We start from the raw sequence: 15,857 nt of genomic DNA, 5'->3' as shown, positions 1-15,857 counted from the left end.
CTGATCGGCATCGTTCATGATCCAAATTGCCGGGTGTCGGAAAAAGAGGAACATAGAGGGTGCCCAGTAGAGCACGACGCGACTCAACATGTCGTCGCATCGCAGTTCTGAGGATTCGCAATGGCCGCTGCCAGATGAGCCTGAGGCACAAGCGGAGAGTAAACAAAAGAAGGGCCTCATGACGAAACTAAAATCAGGATGGAATAGTCTAGGCTTGGATACGCCGACGATTCTCCTGATGATGAAGTAAGGTCACTTTATGGCTATTGTGTATACGAGCTAATACATGTATAGAGGCGCTATTCCGCCGACAATTGCTCTGGCGATGTAAGACCTTGGTGGAAAAGCTTGTCGATTAGATAACTAACATCAACCAGGTTCCAGGCCGATGTTGTGGCCTCCAAGTTCACTACGGTGGGATATCTTATGGCCATCATCTCTGTCTTGGGCTTTTCAATCCAGCCTCGCGCCAAGTTTATCCAGATGATGGTCCTTGACGTGTTGGCCGTGTGTGTGGCATCCGCTGTTACGCTGCTCATGATGTACTCGTGTGTGAAGGCAAGGCAGCACACTGAAGTGGTGTCTAGCGCGGGTGGTACTATTGTCAACACGCCGTACAACCAGTCGGCATCAGCTGTTAGCGGTGTCTGGTTATTCTTTCAGATATATGTCGTCCATTCGTTTCGGGCCAAGTTCCAGCAGTTCCAGTTCCCGGTTATCATTTACTCGATTGTTGCCAATGTAACGTTCAGTTACGCCCCCCGCATGACTACAATGACGGCTGCCATAGCTATGGTCACGAAATTGCTTGAGGCATGCCTAGTCGGCTTGGCCATAGCCACTGGCGTCTGCCTATTTATCTATCCCGTCACCTCACGGACAGTAGTGTTTAAGCAGATGACCGGTTATGTGGGATGCTTGCGTGGAGCTCTTCAAGCTCATACAGTCTACTTTGAGTCTCTGGAAGAAAGTGACATGTTTGGTAGGGCAGAAACATATGATTCCAGGGTGGAAAAAATTACCAAGGACGGCAAGGTGTACAGTCCAGAAGCACAAGCCATCCGAACAGCAGTGCAGAAAATCACCGAGATCCATGGTAAGCTTCACGGGGATTTGACCTTTGCCAAGCGTGAGATCGCGTTTGGCTACCTTGGGCCCGATGATCTTCAAGCGATCTTCCGAAACCTTCGACAGGTCATGATCCCTGTCGTGGGGCTGAGCTTCACCGTCGACTTGTTCCAGCGCCTGTCTGAATACAATAAATGGAATTCGCCTATCGATCCGACGGCGACTGATATACCGGACCTGGTACGTCATCGGGTGGTCCAAGAATGGAACGATATCATGCGGGCGGTGCATGACCCGTTCAAGTCTATGATCCAGGCGATAGACGAGGGTCTCCAGCATATTTCATTTGTGCTAAAATTGGCAAAGCCACCGAAGAAGACTGCTACTGCTGCAAATAGTGAGACGTCATCGAGTGGCGTGGAAGATGTTGAGGCTTCGGCTGTGCCCTCTCCGGGCGACAAGACGTTCGCAGCTCATCTTGAACAAAGGCTTCGTGACTTCAAGGTCGCTAAGCGAATTGCCCTTCGAACGTGGAGTGAAGAAAAGGGGATCAAACTGCCTAAAGATTTTTTTGATCGTCCTACGGGTGATATGGAAGACATTAGCTATGGTGATCCATTCATTGGCCGAGAGCGGAGTCAGCGCCAGTTGTACTTGTTTCTCTATGTAAGTATCTTGCCCTTAATACTTCTCAGATGTTGCCAGATACTGACAATGACTAGATGGAGCAGCTACTCAGCTCAACCGGTCAGATGGTGCTTGAATTTGTAAAGTTCGCGGATGACAAACGTGAAAGTGGCAAGCTTTCAAGGCGCCATCTTATTATACCAGGCTGGAAGCGTTTGCGAAAATGGGCCACAAGCTTACTCAAGGCTGAAGACACACACGAAGATGATAATATAGGCGACATCAACGCTCAGAACAACATTCTCCAGCTGGGTGAAGCGTACAAGCACAGGAAGGATCCAGAGCATCTGCGGCCGGAGACCACCTTTCAAAAAATAGGGGACAAGGTCAGACTCATTCCTGCAATGTTCCGCACTCAAGAGTCGGCGTACGGTTTCCGGGTCGCGTGCGCCACCATGACCATTGCTATTGTTGGCCTCCTTCATGATACCCAGAGCTTCTTCATTAAGCAACGCTTTATTTGGGCTATGATTATGGTTAACCTTAGCATGACCCCTACCTCTGGACAGAGTATATTCGGCTTTGTGCTCCGTATACTTGGGACTGTATTGGCCATGGTTCTCAGCTTTTTAAGCTGGTACATCCCTGGGAAACAGACCCCGGGAATTATTGTTTTCTTCTTCATATTTCTAACGTGCGTTTTCTATGTGCCAATCAAGCTATTCCGCTTCCGGGCTATTGGAATTATCACCATCATAACAACGTCCATGATAGTTGGGTATGAACTTCAGGTTCGCAAGGTCGGTGAACAAATCGCAACCTCGAACGGCCAGTCATACTATCCCATATATCTCCTTGCGCCATATCGATTGGCAACTGTGACGGGTGGCATTGCCGTGGCGTTTTTCTGGACATTCTTTCCGTACCCCATTTCGGAACACTCCGTGTTGCGTCAAAGCCTGGGTGCCTCTTTGTATCTTCTGGCCAATTACTATTCGCTCATTCACGAGACTGTGTCGGCACGGGTGCGCGGTGAGGCAGGTGATATGGCGCTCAAGAGTTCGGCGGGACGCAGACTTTTGAAGTCCCGTAATCAGGTCTTTTCCAAGCAGATGTTGATGTTGAATAACCTCCGGACCTACTCAGAATTCCTCAAATGGGAGGTACCGATTGGGGGTCGGTTCCCCAAGAAGCAGTATGATTCTATTATAGCATGTATCGAAAAGTAGGTATTACTTGCTTCCTCAAGACTGCCCAGTGAGCTAACCCTTCGATAGCATTGTGAGTTACCTGAGTCTTCTCGGATATGCCTCAGATACATTGTTGCAAATTGGTGATGATGAGGAATCAAACTCTGCCTGGCTCCATGATTTCAAACGGCTAGTTGCCAGCGCAGGTGTCACAACCCACGAGATCACCACAGTGTTATGTCTTCTCTCGGCCAGCATCACAGATCGCAGACCTCTTCCCCCTTACCTAAAGACACCAAGACCGTACAGCTTTACCAAAAGACTTGAAGCAATGGACAAGGATATTCTGAGCGTGAAACACGTCGCAGAGCCAGGATTCGCTACCTTTGCAGTATTACAAATCTCCACTAGATGTATAGGCGGTGACGTGGAGAGACTTATGAAGTGAGTGAAGAAAGCGTTGCAGTGACACAGTTACTAATTTAGAACAGGGACGTGAAGAAGTTGGTTGGAGAGCTCGATTTCTCGTTCCATGCTGTTAGCACAGTGCAGAGCGCCAAGTCATCTGCTGAGGTATCGCGATATTCGCGGGCGACCGAGCGGAATAAGCTTGAGTAGCTGGCAAATAACCTATGATAGAGTACATATATAGAGAGCGATTGTTTTGTTTTAATCATGTGGAGATGCCCGGATAATCTACTAGTCCTCTTCAGCGATTGAACACGGGCGCAACTGCCACCGACGTGGACAAGGCCTATCTACGTCTCCAGAAATAAATATTCCAAATTCATCTTTCATATAATACAAGAATATGCTTCATTTACGTCGATTTTGACGAAGTATCGAACGAGATAGACATCACGCGCAGCACATAAAGGGTCATTCAACAGGACGCACAAATCGCTCAGCATGGCTCATTCGACTTTGAACTGAACGGCGTTCGACTCGAAATCACCCCGTTTTGCGTCTGAAAGTTGTTCAAGTTTGTCATCATGGACGTCACTCACAGGAGTTTCCCACACTGCATGCCACCTCCCCTGGGCACGGATCGAGAAGTCATGTCCTGACTGGAGCGGCATAGGTGGGAGAGTGACAACGGTGTCCACCGTGCTCTCTGGGGCGATTTCGAGCAAGTCATCCGCGGCGGGAGGCAGCTTGCGAGAGAACTTGATGGTGTCAAGGGGCACAGCCTGACCATCTGTCTCATCCTGCACTTGGAAAACCCCCAGGATGCCGGCTTTTGGATCGAAAGGGGTACCCCATTTGAGCATAGTTACTGGCTCATTGGAGGGATTTTGGATAGACGCTTTGACAGACACGGCCGTCTGCTGGGATGATGCTTGGTCGATCGAAACCAGCTGCGGCGCGAGAAGGACTTGGAGAGCTACAGCTGCGCCCATCATGGTTGAGGAAATGAAGGATTTAATGGGAACAAATTAGAGGAGCAGGAAGTGGGCGACGTGGAGATGTACAAGGTAAGAGTATGAGACGTATGGCAGGGAGACAGCGGCATTTCAAAGTCGGGAAGATATATTGCAGGCAGTGATTCGCCACCTACGCAAAAGCCAGCCTTGCTTATGTTTCAACTAAATGTCATCACGGCACTCGCAATGAAACCCAAGCTGCGCGATCGGCGATTGATCATAAATCCGCGCCAATGATCGCAGGCGAAATCTCGGCCCAAGTCTGCGTGGCGTGGTATCGATATATGAGGGGTATTCTCATGATTAATGATATGAATTTATGGGGAAAGAAAAACCCTGCATCCGAGGCTGCAGGGCTTCTGCCTGGCAATTTAATTTCAATCTGCTAGAAACCCTTGGGTAGCATTCTTGGTGAATTATCTGTGGGGTGGACTGTGCGCTAAGCATTTTGGCGTTGCTTATTCCGAGACCCAAGACATCTTTTTGTCTAACACCATATTGATGTGTATCCTGACTCGATGTCTCGTTGATTCACCAGCTTCTCAGCCCGAAGATCTTCACCGCGACAGGAACATGGCTCGAGAGCGGGACAACAGCCAAGACTCGGGAGACCGGCGGCATAGTGGCTGCCAAATGGTCTGTTGAGGCCAGATCCAACGGCCCCATCCTTATCGGTGGAGGCGAGCTGATCATATACTGAAACGGACAAAACACAGTCTTTCGGCCTCCGCCGGGCCAAGTCCCCTAAATCAGCTTAGGACTAAAGAAAGAAGCCTTCACTTACGATCTTGTCTCTCTAACTTGAAGACATGAGGCCGAGTTTTACCTTCGCCAAGAGATCCGTGATATTAAACAATGCAGCTTCGGATACTACCTTCTCTTTACAGAGAGAGATACCGGAGCTATGCCCGGGGCGAGGCCTGAAGAAGTGCACAATGACTATTCTGAGGGTTATTAGACAAGATGAACACAAGGCTATAAAAGCCCTCGTTGTTCAGCAGCTCTTCACTTAGGATTCCAAGGCAATTCAAGGCAATCTATTTCAGTATCTAACACATTTCATCTTTCTTCCCACAGCCCTCCTTTCCAAACCGCCAGAATGCGTGTCACTGCTCTCTCTACCGCACTCTTCGCGTTGGCTTCCACCGCTGTGTCGGCGCCAACTGCTGAGAGCTCGTCTCCTAGCCTTGAGGTCAAGCTGACCCAGATTGATAACACTCGTGTGAAGGCGGTTGTCAAGAACACCGGCAGTGAGGAAGTGTCCTTCGTCCACCTGAACTTCTTTAAGGATGCTGGCCCTGTCAAGAAGGTTTCCGTCTACCGCGGCCGTACGTTTCCCTGTTACCATACCAGACATGAATATCAATGGCTTTTATTAACATTCCGGCAGAGGATGAGGTCCAGTTCGAGGGTATCAAGCGCCGCCTGAGGAGCAGTGGCATCACCAAGGAGGCTGTCACTTCTCTTGGTGCTGGTGAGACCCTGGAGGATGAGTTCGATATCGCCTCTACCAGTGACCTGGCCACCGGCGGTCCCGTTTCCATCCGCAGCCACGGATTCGTTCCCATTGTCGTGGACGGCAAGATCACCGGCTACATCCCCTACAAGTCCAACGACCTGACCGTCAATGTTGACGGTGGCAAGGCCGCCAAGGTCACCAAGGCGCTGTCGCAGCTCACTCGCCGCACCGAGGTCACCGACTGCAAGGGTGACGCCGAGTCCGCGTTGACCACTGCCCTTTCCAACGCCGCCAAGCTGGCTGACCAGGCTGCCGAAGCAGCCGAGTCCGGCGACGAGTCCAAGTTCGAGGAGTACTTCAAGACTACCGACAAGCAGACTCGCACTACCGTTGCCGAGCGCCTGCGCGCTGTCGCCAAGGAAGCTGGCTCTACCTCTGGTGGCTCTACCACGTACCACTGCAATGACCCCTACGGCTACTGCGAGCCGAACGTTCTGGCTTACACCCTGCCCTCGAAGAACGAGATCGCTAACTGCGACATCTACTACTCTGAGCTTCCTCCCCTGGCTCAGAAGTGCCACGCCCAGGACCAGGCCACTACCACTCTTCACGAGTTCACTCACGCCCCTGGCGTCTACCAGCCTGGTACTGAGGACTTGGGCTACGGCTATGATGCCGCTACTCAGCTGAGCGCTCAGGATGCGCTGAACAACGCTGACTCTTATGCCTTGTACGCCAATGGTAAGCAAGCCCCGACTATGTGAATTTAATACGAACAGTTGCTGACTGATAATAGCCATCGAGCTCAAGTGCTAAATGTGGAATGATACCTCTATATACTCTGCCCCGCAGAGACTGTACATATGTCCTATATTCTAGGCTAGAGGCATGTCTGTGACATGCACTTTTGAAATGATAGCTTGTTATGTTTGTATCCAAATGTCCTATGTTCTAGACAAGCGTAGATCGGTCTCGGTAATCCTCAACTTTGTCAATGCCTTACCCTAAGCGCATTATCGACTCGCATGTAAGTTTTCTACGGTATTAGCAAGTTAGATAGCGAATACGAATAAAGAATACCTTGTTTGTCAGTCCCTACCATGACTTAGCTACTCCCACTTATCATAATCCGGAATATTCTCCTCAAAGTACCTCTCAGTAACACCCCTAAACCCAACCTCAGGCGACCCAACAGACCACGGCCTCCCATTCCCACTAGCAAAAAGGGCAAAACTAGCCCCTTCAAAAACAAACCATCCCGACGGCGCAAAAGCGAGCCATTTCGACTCAATAGACGCCACCCAATGCACCTGCGAGACGCCCACACTGTAGCCAAAACGATAATAAAGTGGCTCAGCCCGAATATGCAAGATAACACCATCCTCTATACTCGATGCGTTGAGCTCCACCTCATTATACTGTCTCTCCATCAGTAACGCACCCCCAGTAATGGTCAGAGGATCATTCATACCTCAACCGTCCCATTCCTCACAAGCTGTGCATAAACACACATTCCAGTGCCATTCCCATTCCCATCTGCACACCCGCGAACCCCAATATCCTGATGCTGGAACTCACTCAAATAAACACTTATCCCTACCGTCTCGCTCCGTCTTAGCTTCGATATTATAGGAAATAACTCCGCGCTAAACGTCATATTTAACGACGTCTGTTTCCGGAGAATAGCCGCTGGAACATCCCTGTCGCTGAGAGAGTACACATTCGGCCGGAAGACTATACCCCCTTCCTCCCCCAAAACGAAGTTCTCCGTGTACGGCGTGCGAAGCTGATACCATCCATTCTCGAGAGTAGATCCCTCGAATCTATCAACCCAGGTCTCCGGGGTGCTTTGATCTGGAATGTCACCGAAAGATTCACTCAAGAGAACTGGTCTCCCGTCGTTGATGATAGGCCATCCGTCCTTCCAACTTACGGGTGATAGAAATGTCTCTCTACCCAATGGTGACGACCCGTTAACCTTCCTCCGGGCAATATACACTGCATATGAGTCCCCGCTGGTGGTGTCGAAGATGGTAGCATGACCCGTCGACTGCACGGTAAGGTTATCGAATCCATACGCACCGTTGAATAGAATCGGGTTATTTGGGTTTGAAGTCCATGGACCCCGTGGTGATCGTGAGCGTGCGATGCTTGCACGGTGGAGGTCATCTGTACCGCCTATTCATATATCCATAATCATGATCAGCACGTACACATCCACATCCACATCCCAACGCAACAACTCCCTCAACCCAAACCCAAAGAAAAAGGAGACAAAAGTATACAACCAAAAAAAAAAAAAAAAAGACAGAAGGAAAAATAACAATACCTTCAGCAATAAGCAAATAAAACCACTCCCCCCTCACAAACATCTTCGGGCCCTCCGGTCTAGCACTGACATCATGCGGCATAGTCCCATTCCACAAAGACCGGTACTCATCTATACAATTCCCAGTCCGCAGGTTGACTTGACATTGATAAATACCCCAGATCCCAGTTTCCTTACTATCCGGCGCCATGAGATTCAGATAGACGTTCCCGGAAACAGGGTCCTGGAAAAGAGATGGGTCGATGCCCCATGGCTCGGCCCAGATGGGTTCACTCCAGGACTCTAAATCGGGGGATGAGATCCATGTGACTCGCGGCCAGACTTTTGCGATCGGGTCGTAGGTCCAGCGGGTCATGGCTGTTATGTAGAAGGTGTTGTTTATGTAGGAGAGGGTTGGGGCCCAGGTTCCTTTTTATTTTTTGGAATTGGGGGTTAGTGTGGGATGGAGAAGGGGGCCGTTGATGTAGACTTACCACCGCCGGTTGGGGTTCCGTAGAGAGTTAATTGGGATGGTCTTGTTAGGGCGTGGGAGTGGAGGGTCCAATTGGTTAAATCTGTGGATTTGTAGATTGGGAGGCCGGGGAAGTATTCGAAGGAGGATGTTGTGAGGTAGTATTCGTTGTTGAGGCGGAGGATGGAGGGGTCGGGGTTCCAGCCTGGGAGAATTGGGTTTTTAATTGCGGCTATGGGGGCGATGAGGGCTAGGAAGGTGGATAGCTTGTGTAGGGGGGACATTCTGTTGATTGTGGTCGTTAATGAAGTATATGACTTTTGTGGTTGGCCTTTTGGTGAGGGCTTTGGTTGTCTTTTTATAGTGTTGGAACTGAAACGGATGAGGTCCGGGAGATCCCCCGAGCCTTTCTAATAGTAGAGAATAGGTCATTTGAGGTGAATCAATATATTTATATGTTTGTTTTGGCATTTACTTTCTGTGTCAAATACGTATCTACACTCTGGGGTCACTTGTGGCCAGGAGTATGTGCCTGGATGAGCTTAGTGGAGTTAGCTAATTGCTTCATGAAGGAGCAAGACTTGGGGAGAGGGTGTTCGAGAAGGGTCAGACTTAATCTCATGAAATGATTGAAAGCAGTCGCACCCTTGGGATATAACAGATGTCATGTACAATTGTGAAGTGTTGTTGTAGGTCTATTGTACTATATTGTATTGATCTCTGGAAGAACCACCACACCTACAACACACCCAACATTCTCCCATTACTTCAATTTCACACTTTCTTCTTCAGAAATGGGTAACTTCGGTTAATCACGGCCAAAGTATCAATATTAAACGATCGGGCCTGGTAGATACACGAGGTAGAGAGACTCTTTGCTGGCACTGAAAAAGGAAGAAGCCGAGATATCCTGGAAGGTTGAGAAGATCGCCGAACTGAGGGCCCTAGAGGTGGAGGACGAGAAGAACGGTGTTGAACAAGATGTGAAGTGATTGGCTTTCAGGTCCATCTCTGGACGGAGACAAGACATGCTGATTCGTATTAATTTGGAAATTAGGCGATAGTCAAGACTTTCTTGTGAATGATCCCGTCGGCGTCCCAAATAGGAAATTGTTGCATGTAACCCTAGGAAAAGTGACCAAGAACTAAGATGCCTAATGAGCGATCTTACATAAATAGACTCACTTATAAGAACTGCTAACCAGCTCCAAAACCCATTCTCACAGCCCTCACCTCACCTCACCTCACCTCACCTCATCTCATCTCATCACACCTTCAGACTCCAAAACCCATACCCGAAATGTCTAATCTACCAACAATCTCCATCCTCCCCGCATCCCTAGAAGATGCGCCATCACTAACCCGCATCCACGGCGATGCATTCAAAGACTCCGCACTCACCGACCTCATGTTTGGTCCTCCGACAGAAGATAACCTAAATGGCTTCACGGGCCAGCTCGCGGAGCTCATCGCAGGCGATAAAACAACAAGATTCATCAAAGCCGTCGACAACGATACGAATAACATCGTAGGCTGGAGTTGGTGGGATTTCCACCCCGATTATGAGTCACGAGTGAAAGGCTCGGAGGCTTTCGCGAAGAATCATGCCGATCCACCTGAGTCTGCTATTAGTCCTGAGGCGTATAAGGAATATTTCCGGGGGGTAGAGGTGAGACGGGAGAAGTGGGTTGGTGAGAGGCCGGTTGCTTGTGAGTTTATCTTCTCTTTCTTTCTTTCATTTTTTTCCCTGAGCATTCTTGTTTGTTGAAGTGCTGGTGTTTCTTTCTGCTGGAGGGTTTCACGATCTCGATACTAGTATATTTGTGCTGACACTTGACTCCAGTTCTCAGAGTCCTTGTCGTTCTCCCTGAGTATCAGAGGAAAGGGATTGGTGCGAAGCTTATGACACTGGGGCTGGAAGAAGCAGCGGCTCAAAAGCTTCCAGTCTGGTTGGAATCTTCAGAAGAGGGATACGCGTTATACAAGAAGCTGGGTTTCAAGGATCTTAACGATAGCATTGTGATTGACTTGGCCAAGTACGGAGAGTCAGGGATAACGACGACGGCGTGTATGCTGTTGGAGAATGGCAGCTCTTGAACAGAAACTGAATGGGTGTATTCATTACCGTGGTGAAAATCGCTTGGAACCAATTTGCAAGTGGTGTTATTTATTAAGCCGTGAACAGAGCCATTATGCTCGTTGTATCAAATTGCGTAGTCATGTCAGACTATGTACAGCTATGGAAAGAAAAGAAAACTGTGGTATAAGAGGTCAAGAGTAAACCAAAGAAAGCGACGAAAAGACAAGAGAGAATAAAAAGATCAACAATCATTATACATCTAACCTCCAGTCAATGCACGTTAAAATCATCAAACTTAGTGAGAGTCTCATTAAGTAGGCCTAATATCGACCGCCTGGTATAATCATAAGGATGGGCTTGTGATGTAATTGTCAACGTAAGATATCCCGAAGGGCTGCATGTTTGTGGATCATCTCCATCATCTGCGTCTGGTTGAGCGGCTTGGGAAGGTAATCATCCATGCCTGCTGATATGCACTTTTCCCGATCACCGAACATAGCGTGAGCTGTGAGTGCGATGATTGGGGTGTGCGGAAGCGTGTGGACTTTCTCGTAGTCTCGGATTCTAAGGGTCGATTCAAACCCACCCATGACCGGCATCTGAACGTCCATCAATATTACATCATACTGCTTGTGGCGAAACTCATCCAGGGCCTCTTGTCCGTTCGAGACGACTGTCACGTTGTGGTGATACCTCTGCATTACTTTGAGAGCTACCTTCTGATTGACCTCGTTATCTTCGGCAAGTAGAATGGCCAAGGGGCGCGTTTCGTCCGAGGAACGGCGAGAAGGGCGACCTTCCAGAGCGGGAAGGATACCGTTTACTAACTCGATCGGACGACAGGGTGTTGTTAGATAGGATGTGATACCCAAATCTAAAGCGGACTTCATGGCTACTGACACCACGGGACACACTAGCACGGCGGGGAGCGTTTTGAACCGGTCGAAATTTCTTAGCTGAGATACAGAATCCATGGTGGGAGCGATCAAGACATCATATTGTCGACGAAGCTCTTGACCCTGCTGAACCACGGTCTCTGTCGGTGAAGCATCATCCTCAAGCCTCACGACATCCACGTGGAGGCCCATTTGTTGTAGTGTCTGTTGGATTCGTTTTGGGTCCTCGTTGCAATGACCATTGGCTTTCTCGACAAACAAGACCCGACAGCCCTTGTATGGTATAACATATTTGGCAATGTCCTTGACAGGGGGATCCAAGGATGTAAATGCGCAGGTGAAGTGGAAGGTACTCCCGACCCCCACGGCTGAGGTGACCCATATATCTCCTCCCATGAGGTTGACCAGTTTCTTCGATATTGACAATCCCAGACCAGTGCCACCGAACTTCCTTGTCATGGAGCCATCGGCCTGCTGAAATTTGTCGAATATAAGATCCAACTTGCTTTTGTCAATGCCAATACCAGTATCTGAGACTGAGAACTCGAGCAAGTACTTGTCTGGAGGGCAGGTTTGTGCGGCCTCCTTGATCGTAAGTTGAATTTGCCCTGTCTCGGTGAATTTTATCGCATTCCCAATGAGATTCAGAATAATCTGCCTTAGACGGAAGGCATCTCCGATCACGCAGTCCCGCACTGAGTTGTTTATGTGGTATGTAAGATGGAGGCTCCTCTCACTGGCTTCAACTGCAAGGATTTTGAGGGCCTTAAAAACTGTCTGTCCCAAACTGAACGGAACAGACTCAATCTTCATATGGTTGGCCTCAATTTTCGAGATGTCGAGAATATCGTCAATAATCACCAAAAGGCTATTTCCCAGGTTATGGACCACGTTCAACATTTCCCGAGTTGGGGGAGGCAAATCGTCGGTGTCAAGGGCCAGTTGAGTCATGCCAATGATTCCATTCATGGGCGTTCGAATCTCATGGCTCATATTGGCTAAGAACTCTGATTTACTCTGGTTGGCTAGTTCGGCGGCTTCACGAGCTGCAGTGTTCCTCTGTATGCTGTCGCGTAGATTGGAGATCATTTTGTTAATCTTTTGCTTTAGCTCGTCCATCTCACCGGACGCGCTGACGGTGATCAGTTTGCTAAAGTCACCATCAGTGGCTGCATTGGTGATTTGTCCAAAAGCCCGGACTTGTGAGGTGAGATTGTCTGCCATCATATTGACATTGTCTGTCAGGGCTTTCCACTCTCCCTCGACATTGGCAACAACAGCCTGGCCACCAAGAGTTCCATCGACACCAACCTCACGGGCAACTTTGCAAACTTCGGAGGCGAACTGGTTCAGCTGGCCGACCATCCCATTGATGGTATCCTTGAGGCTCAAAATTTCCCCGTTCACATTGGCAGTGATGCGTTTGCTGAGATCACCACGAGCTACAGCCGTGGTCACATCCGCAATTTCTCTGACTTGGTTTGTGAGATTCATTGCCATCCTGTTGACACTTTCAGTTAGATCCTTCCAGACACCCTCAACTCCGTGGACGGTCGCCTGGCCACCTAAAACACCATCTGTCCCCACTTCTCTTGCAATCTTTGTCACCTCCTGGGCGAACTGGCGAAGCTGGTCAACCATCGAGTTGATAATATTCTTTAGAGCCAGTATCTCTCCTTTACAGTCTGCCCGGACCTTCTGAGTAAGATCGCCATTTGCAACAGCAGTGGTCACGGTTGCAATGTCCCTGACTTGCATAGTCAGGTTGTTGGCCATAGCATTAACATTAGTCGTAAGCTCATTCCACATTCCTTGGGTACCATATACCCGCGCTTGCCCACCAAGAACCCCTTCAATACCCACATCTCGAGCGACACGAATAACCTCCGTGGCAAATGTACGGAGTTGGTCTACCATAGTGTTGAAAGTATTCTGTAGTAGGAAGATTTCGCCCTTAGCAGGACGTTCGATCTTCTTGCTCAAATCCCCGTGGGCCACCGCCGTGGTGACCACAGCAATCTCTCGGACCTGGTTAGTCAGGTTCAGGGCCATGGTGTTAACGTTATCGGTCACTTCTCTCCATACACCGTGCATTCCAGATACTTGAGCCTGGCCACCGAGAATACCCTCAGTGCCCACTTCCCACGCCACTCTTGAGACCTCACTGGCAAAAACCCGCAGCTGGTCAAGCATGGCATTCATTGTGACCTTGAAAGTGATGATATCCGAGTCCATCTCCAACGGGTGAATCGGGACTTTTGTAGATAGGTCTCCGTTGGCAACTTTGGTGATGACCTTTGCAATCTCTTGCAAGGCTGTTGAAAAAGCTTTATTCATCTGCTGATGTTTTCGGAGATCTACCTCGTGGTCGGGGTGCTTGTTCGCTGCGCGGTGACGTAGAAGTTCACGGAAGAGGCTCGAAACGACTTCTCGTGGCAGTTTAATTTCGTCTTTCTGTTCATCAAGAGCACGTTTCACCAAAGAATAGTGATCATCGTTCGCGAACCCATACTCAGAGTTATGATCGACTTGACGACCGTTTGATATGTCATCTAGCCTAGAATCCCGTTTAGCCTTGTGAGGTGGGCAGCCTAGTTGAAGTAAACATGCACGTACCATGAAAACTTCCGCTTTTGGGCCTGAGGCCTTATGGTCATCTCAGTATGCTGCCCGCACAGTGTGGACTGTGGTGAATATCCATTCTCTGAATGGGGCGGCGATATGTCACCCTCCAGAGCACCTTTTTGAAGAGACTGAATATGGCTTAGGAAGGTCTGCAGCTGTCTTTCGAACGCTGCCTTTGCATCGCTTGGCTCTCCTGGTAACCGAAAGAGCAGATGGCACACTTCCTCTGTCGGGGAGTTCAATGGTTGAAAGGGATGACGGTCATAGATGCTAGATGGGAAGGCAGATTCTAAACCGGCCGCCGCAGTCCTGAAGGCTTTCTCTACCGCTGCCATAGTCTTCGACTAAGGGGTACACCGTTAATGACGGTTACTGTTGTGTCTAGAATAGAATACACAGTCCATGCATTATCGATTCAATGCTATATTGGCAAGATACTGATTAAGCAGAGCGAGTGCGACGACTTTAATCTGCTCGAACAAAATTAATTGAGAGTTGTAAAGCAAGATGCACTCCCTATGACCAGCGGGTGAACCTTCTGGAGACAGAAAATAGCCACTAAAAAACAGAAGGTGCGTTAATTCAGCGAAAACCCCATAACATATTCATTATGAAGTGAGGTACTGTGGTTTGCCTTCGGGGGCGACAGGACAAAGATCGTAGGACCAGGGATACCATGGAAAGGGCCTAGTGAAGCTTCGCATCGAAGGGTGAGCACCGACTTTCAGAGGGAAACAGCAGACACGAGGTGATTGGATTAAGGTGACTCGGAATCTTTAGCCTTAAATGCCCCCCCCCCCCGCAGGGAAAAGGGCCATGGAGGCTAGACCAACGGTATGATTGAGGTGATGAGAAAGAAGGCTTGACGTTCTCTTGGTTAATAACCGCAGTGGTAGGCACATGATTGGCCGAACCCCAGACCCATGGAATGGAAACAACCATCACCCACCCCATGGTCCCTTGAAACTCTCGATTATCGTGGTCCATAGCAAGGGTTGAATTTGGCCACTGGCCTTTTCTCCATCCGCCGGTTCTAGAACCTGGTTTATCACCCCATCCCCGCCATCGCCCGAACTGTTGATGACCTCATTGCTCCTCTCGTGCGGCCGACAATGTATTTATTCAACGAGTGTAGCCTTTGTGGCTTTTATAGAATTTTTTCTCGGCCGTCAAAACTGTAATCTGTCCTATTGCTCTCTACTCCTCGTTGCGATGGAATCATTGGGATATGGCTGGACCAAAAACCTACGAAGCTAGCCAGACGATTCTTAAATTTACTGTCAAGATTTGTTGCACTGATTCCATGTCCTCGGAAACCTTAAGTCTTCCTACCATATTGGTCCCAACAGGGTACCTACCTTAGTTCTCCTGGGGATGAACCGCCAAAATGCATCACCAGATCAATCCGAGCAATGGAATTAGCAATTGAGGACGAATTCAAGGTTGGCCGGGCCCGTCTCGGTTGTTTGAGGTTTTACCCAAAGGCAACGTCTAGCCGGATGAAGAATCCGAGATGCCTGCCCATACCCGTGGCGTAACTAGGCTTTATTTCCCTGACCTGTGAGGAATTAAAGAAAGAAGCCCACTGGCTCGGAAATAGACGTTGAAGCCATAAACAACTCCAATGTAGCTAGCTGATTCCCAATGCGCCCGTCCGGTATGTAAATAGAAAGCCTGCATTAGCGCCTACGAGACAAGACGACAAGAC

At 49.1% G+C, this 15,857-nt stretch overlaps 6 protein-coding genes across 6 annotated transcripts; 3 read left to right on the top strand and 3 right to left on the bottom strand.

Moving 5' to 3' along the window:
• Positions 1 to 88: 88 nt before the first annotated feature.
• On the top strand, positions 89 to 3,503 carry BDV27DRAFT_165092 (uncharacterized protein; the record flags this gene model as incomplete). Its single annotated transcript, XM_032073835.1, has 5 exons — positions 89 to 246; positions 378 to 1,734; positions 1,791 to 2,920; positions 2,973 to 3,329; positions 3,377 to 3,503. 5 exons carry the CDS (start codon positions 89 to 91, stop codon positions 3,501 to 3,503), a joined length of 3,129 nt encoding a protein of 1,042 aa, XP_031934045.1.
• A 177-nt stretch (positions 3,504 to 3,680) lies between these two features.
• Positions 3,681 to 4,395, bottom strand: BDV27DRAFT_1097 (uncharacterized protein). Its single transcript, XM_032064494.1, has one exon. The coding sequence runs from the start codon at positions 4,286 to 4,288 to the stop codon at positions 3,800 to 3,802; it is 489 nt and encodes a 162-aa protein (XP_031934044.1). The 5' UTR covers positions 4,289 to 4,395; the 3' UTR covers positions 3,681 to 3,799.
• Positions 4,396 to 5,337: 942 nt separating this feature from the next.
• Positions 5,338 to 6,695, top strand: BDV27DRAFT_1090 (neutral protease 2). The gene is made up of 3 exons (XM_032064475.1): positions 5,338 to 5,637; positions 5,700 to 6,509; positions 6,565 to 6,695. The coding sequence occupies exons 1-3, from the start codon at positions 5,409 to 5,411 to the stop codon at positions 6,582 to 6,584; spliced, it is 1,059 nt and encodes a 352-aa protein (XP_031934043.1). The 5' UTR covers positions 5,338 to 5,408; the 3' UTR covers positions 6,585 to 6,695.
• A 538-nt stretch (positions 6,696 to 7,233) lies between these two features.
• BDV27DRAFT_165091 (beta-xylosidase) lies at positions 7,234 to 8,832 on the bottom strand (the record flags this gene model as incomplete). Its single annotated transcript, XM_032073834.1, has 3 exons — positions 7,234 to 7,946; positions 8,098 to 8,505; positions 8,571 to 8,832. The coding sequence occupies 3 exons, from the start codon at positions 8,830 to 8,832 to the stop codon at positions 7,234 to 7,236; spliced, it is 1,383 nt and encodes a 460-aa protein (XP_031934042.1).
• A 1,016-nt stretch (positions 8,833 to 9,848) lies between these two features.
• Positions 9,849 to 10,645, top strand: BDV27DRAFT_151812 (GNAT family N-acetyltransferase; the record flags this gene model as incomplete). Its single annotated transcript, XM_032071424.1, has 2 exons — positions 9,849 to 10,257; positions 10,392 to 10,645. 2 exons carry the CDS (start codon positions 9,849 to 9,851, stop codon positions 10,643 to 10,645), a joined length of 663 nt encoding a protein of 220 aa, XP_031934041.1.
• Positions 10,646 to 10,999: 354 nt separating this feature from the next.
• Positions 11,000 to 14,484, bottom strand: BDV27DRAFT_151811 (uncharacterized protein; the record flags this gene model as incomplete). Its single annotated transcript, XM_032071423.1, has 2 exons — positions 11,000 to 14,081; positions 14,141 to 14,484. The coding sequence occupies 2 exons, from the start codon at positions 14,482 to 14,484 to the stop codon at positions 11,000 to 11,002; spliced, it is 3,426 nt and encodes a 1,141-aa protein (XP_031934040.1).
• Between the last annotated feature and the right edge of the window lie 1,373 nt (positions 14,485 to 15,857).

The sequence above is a fragment of the Aspergillus caelatus genome, assembly GCF_009193585.1.
Source record: "Aspergillus caelatus strain CBS 763.97 unplaced genomic scaffold BDV27scaffold_1, whole genome shotgun sequence".
Classification (NCBI taxonomy): Eukaryota; Fungi; Ascomycota; class Eurotiomycetes; order Eurotiales; family Aspergillaceae; genus Aspergillus; species Aspergillus caelatus.
The sequence above is the reverse complement of the archived record's forward strand: the minus strand, read 5'-3'. Positions and strand labels throughout refer to the sequence as shown.

Excerpts from the sequence above, each read along its gene's own strand:
- BDV27DRAFT_1097 (XM_032064494.1), bottom strand. The coding sequence starts at position 4,288 with ATGATGGGCGCAGCTGTAGCTCTCCAAGTCCTTCTCGCGCCGCAGCTG.
- BDV27DRAFT_1090 (XM_032064475.1), top strand. The coding sequence starts at position 5,409 with ATGCGTGTCACTGCTCTCTCTACCGCACTCTTCGCGTTGGCTTCCACC. Across the intron at positions 5,638-5,699 it reads GGTTTCCGTCTACCGCGGCC|AGGATGAGGTCCAGTTCGAG; the intron begins GTACGTTTCCCT and ends ACATTCCGGCAG. Across the intron at positions 6,510-6,564 it reads TTATGCCTTGTACGCCAATG|CCATCGAGCTCAAGTGCTAA; the intron begins GTAAGCAAGCCC and ends GACTGATAATAG.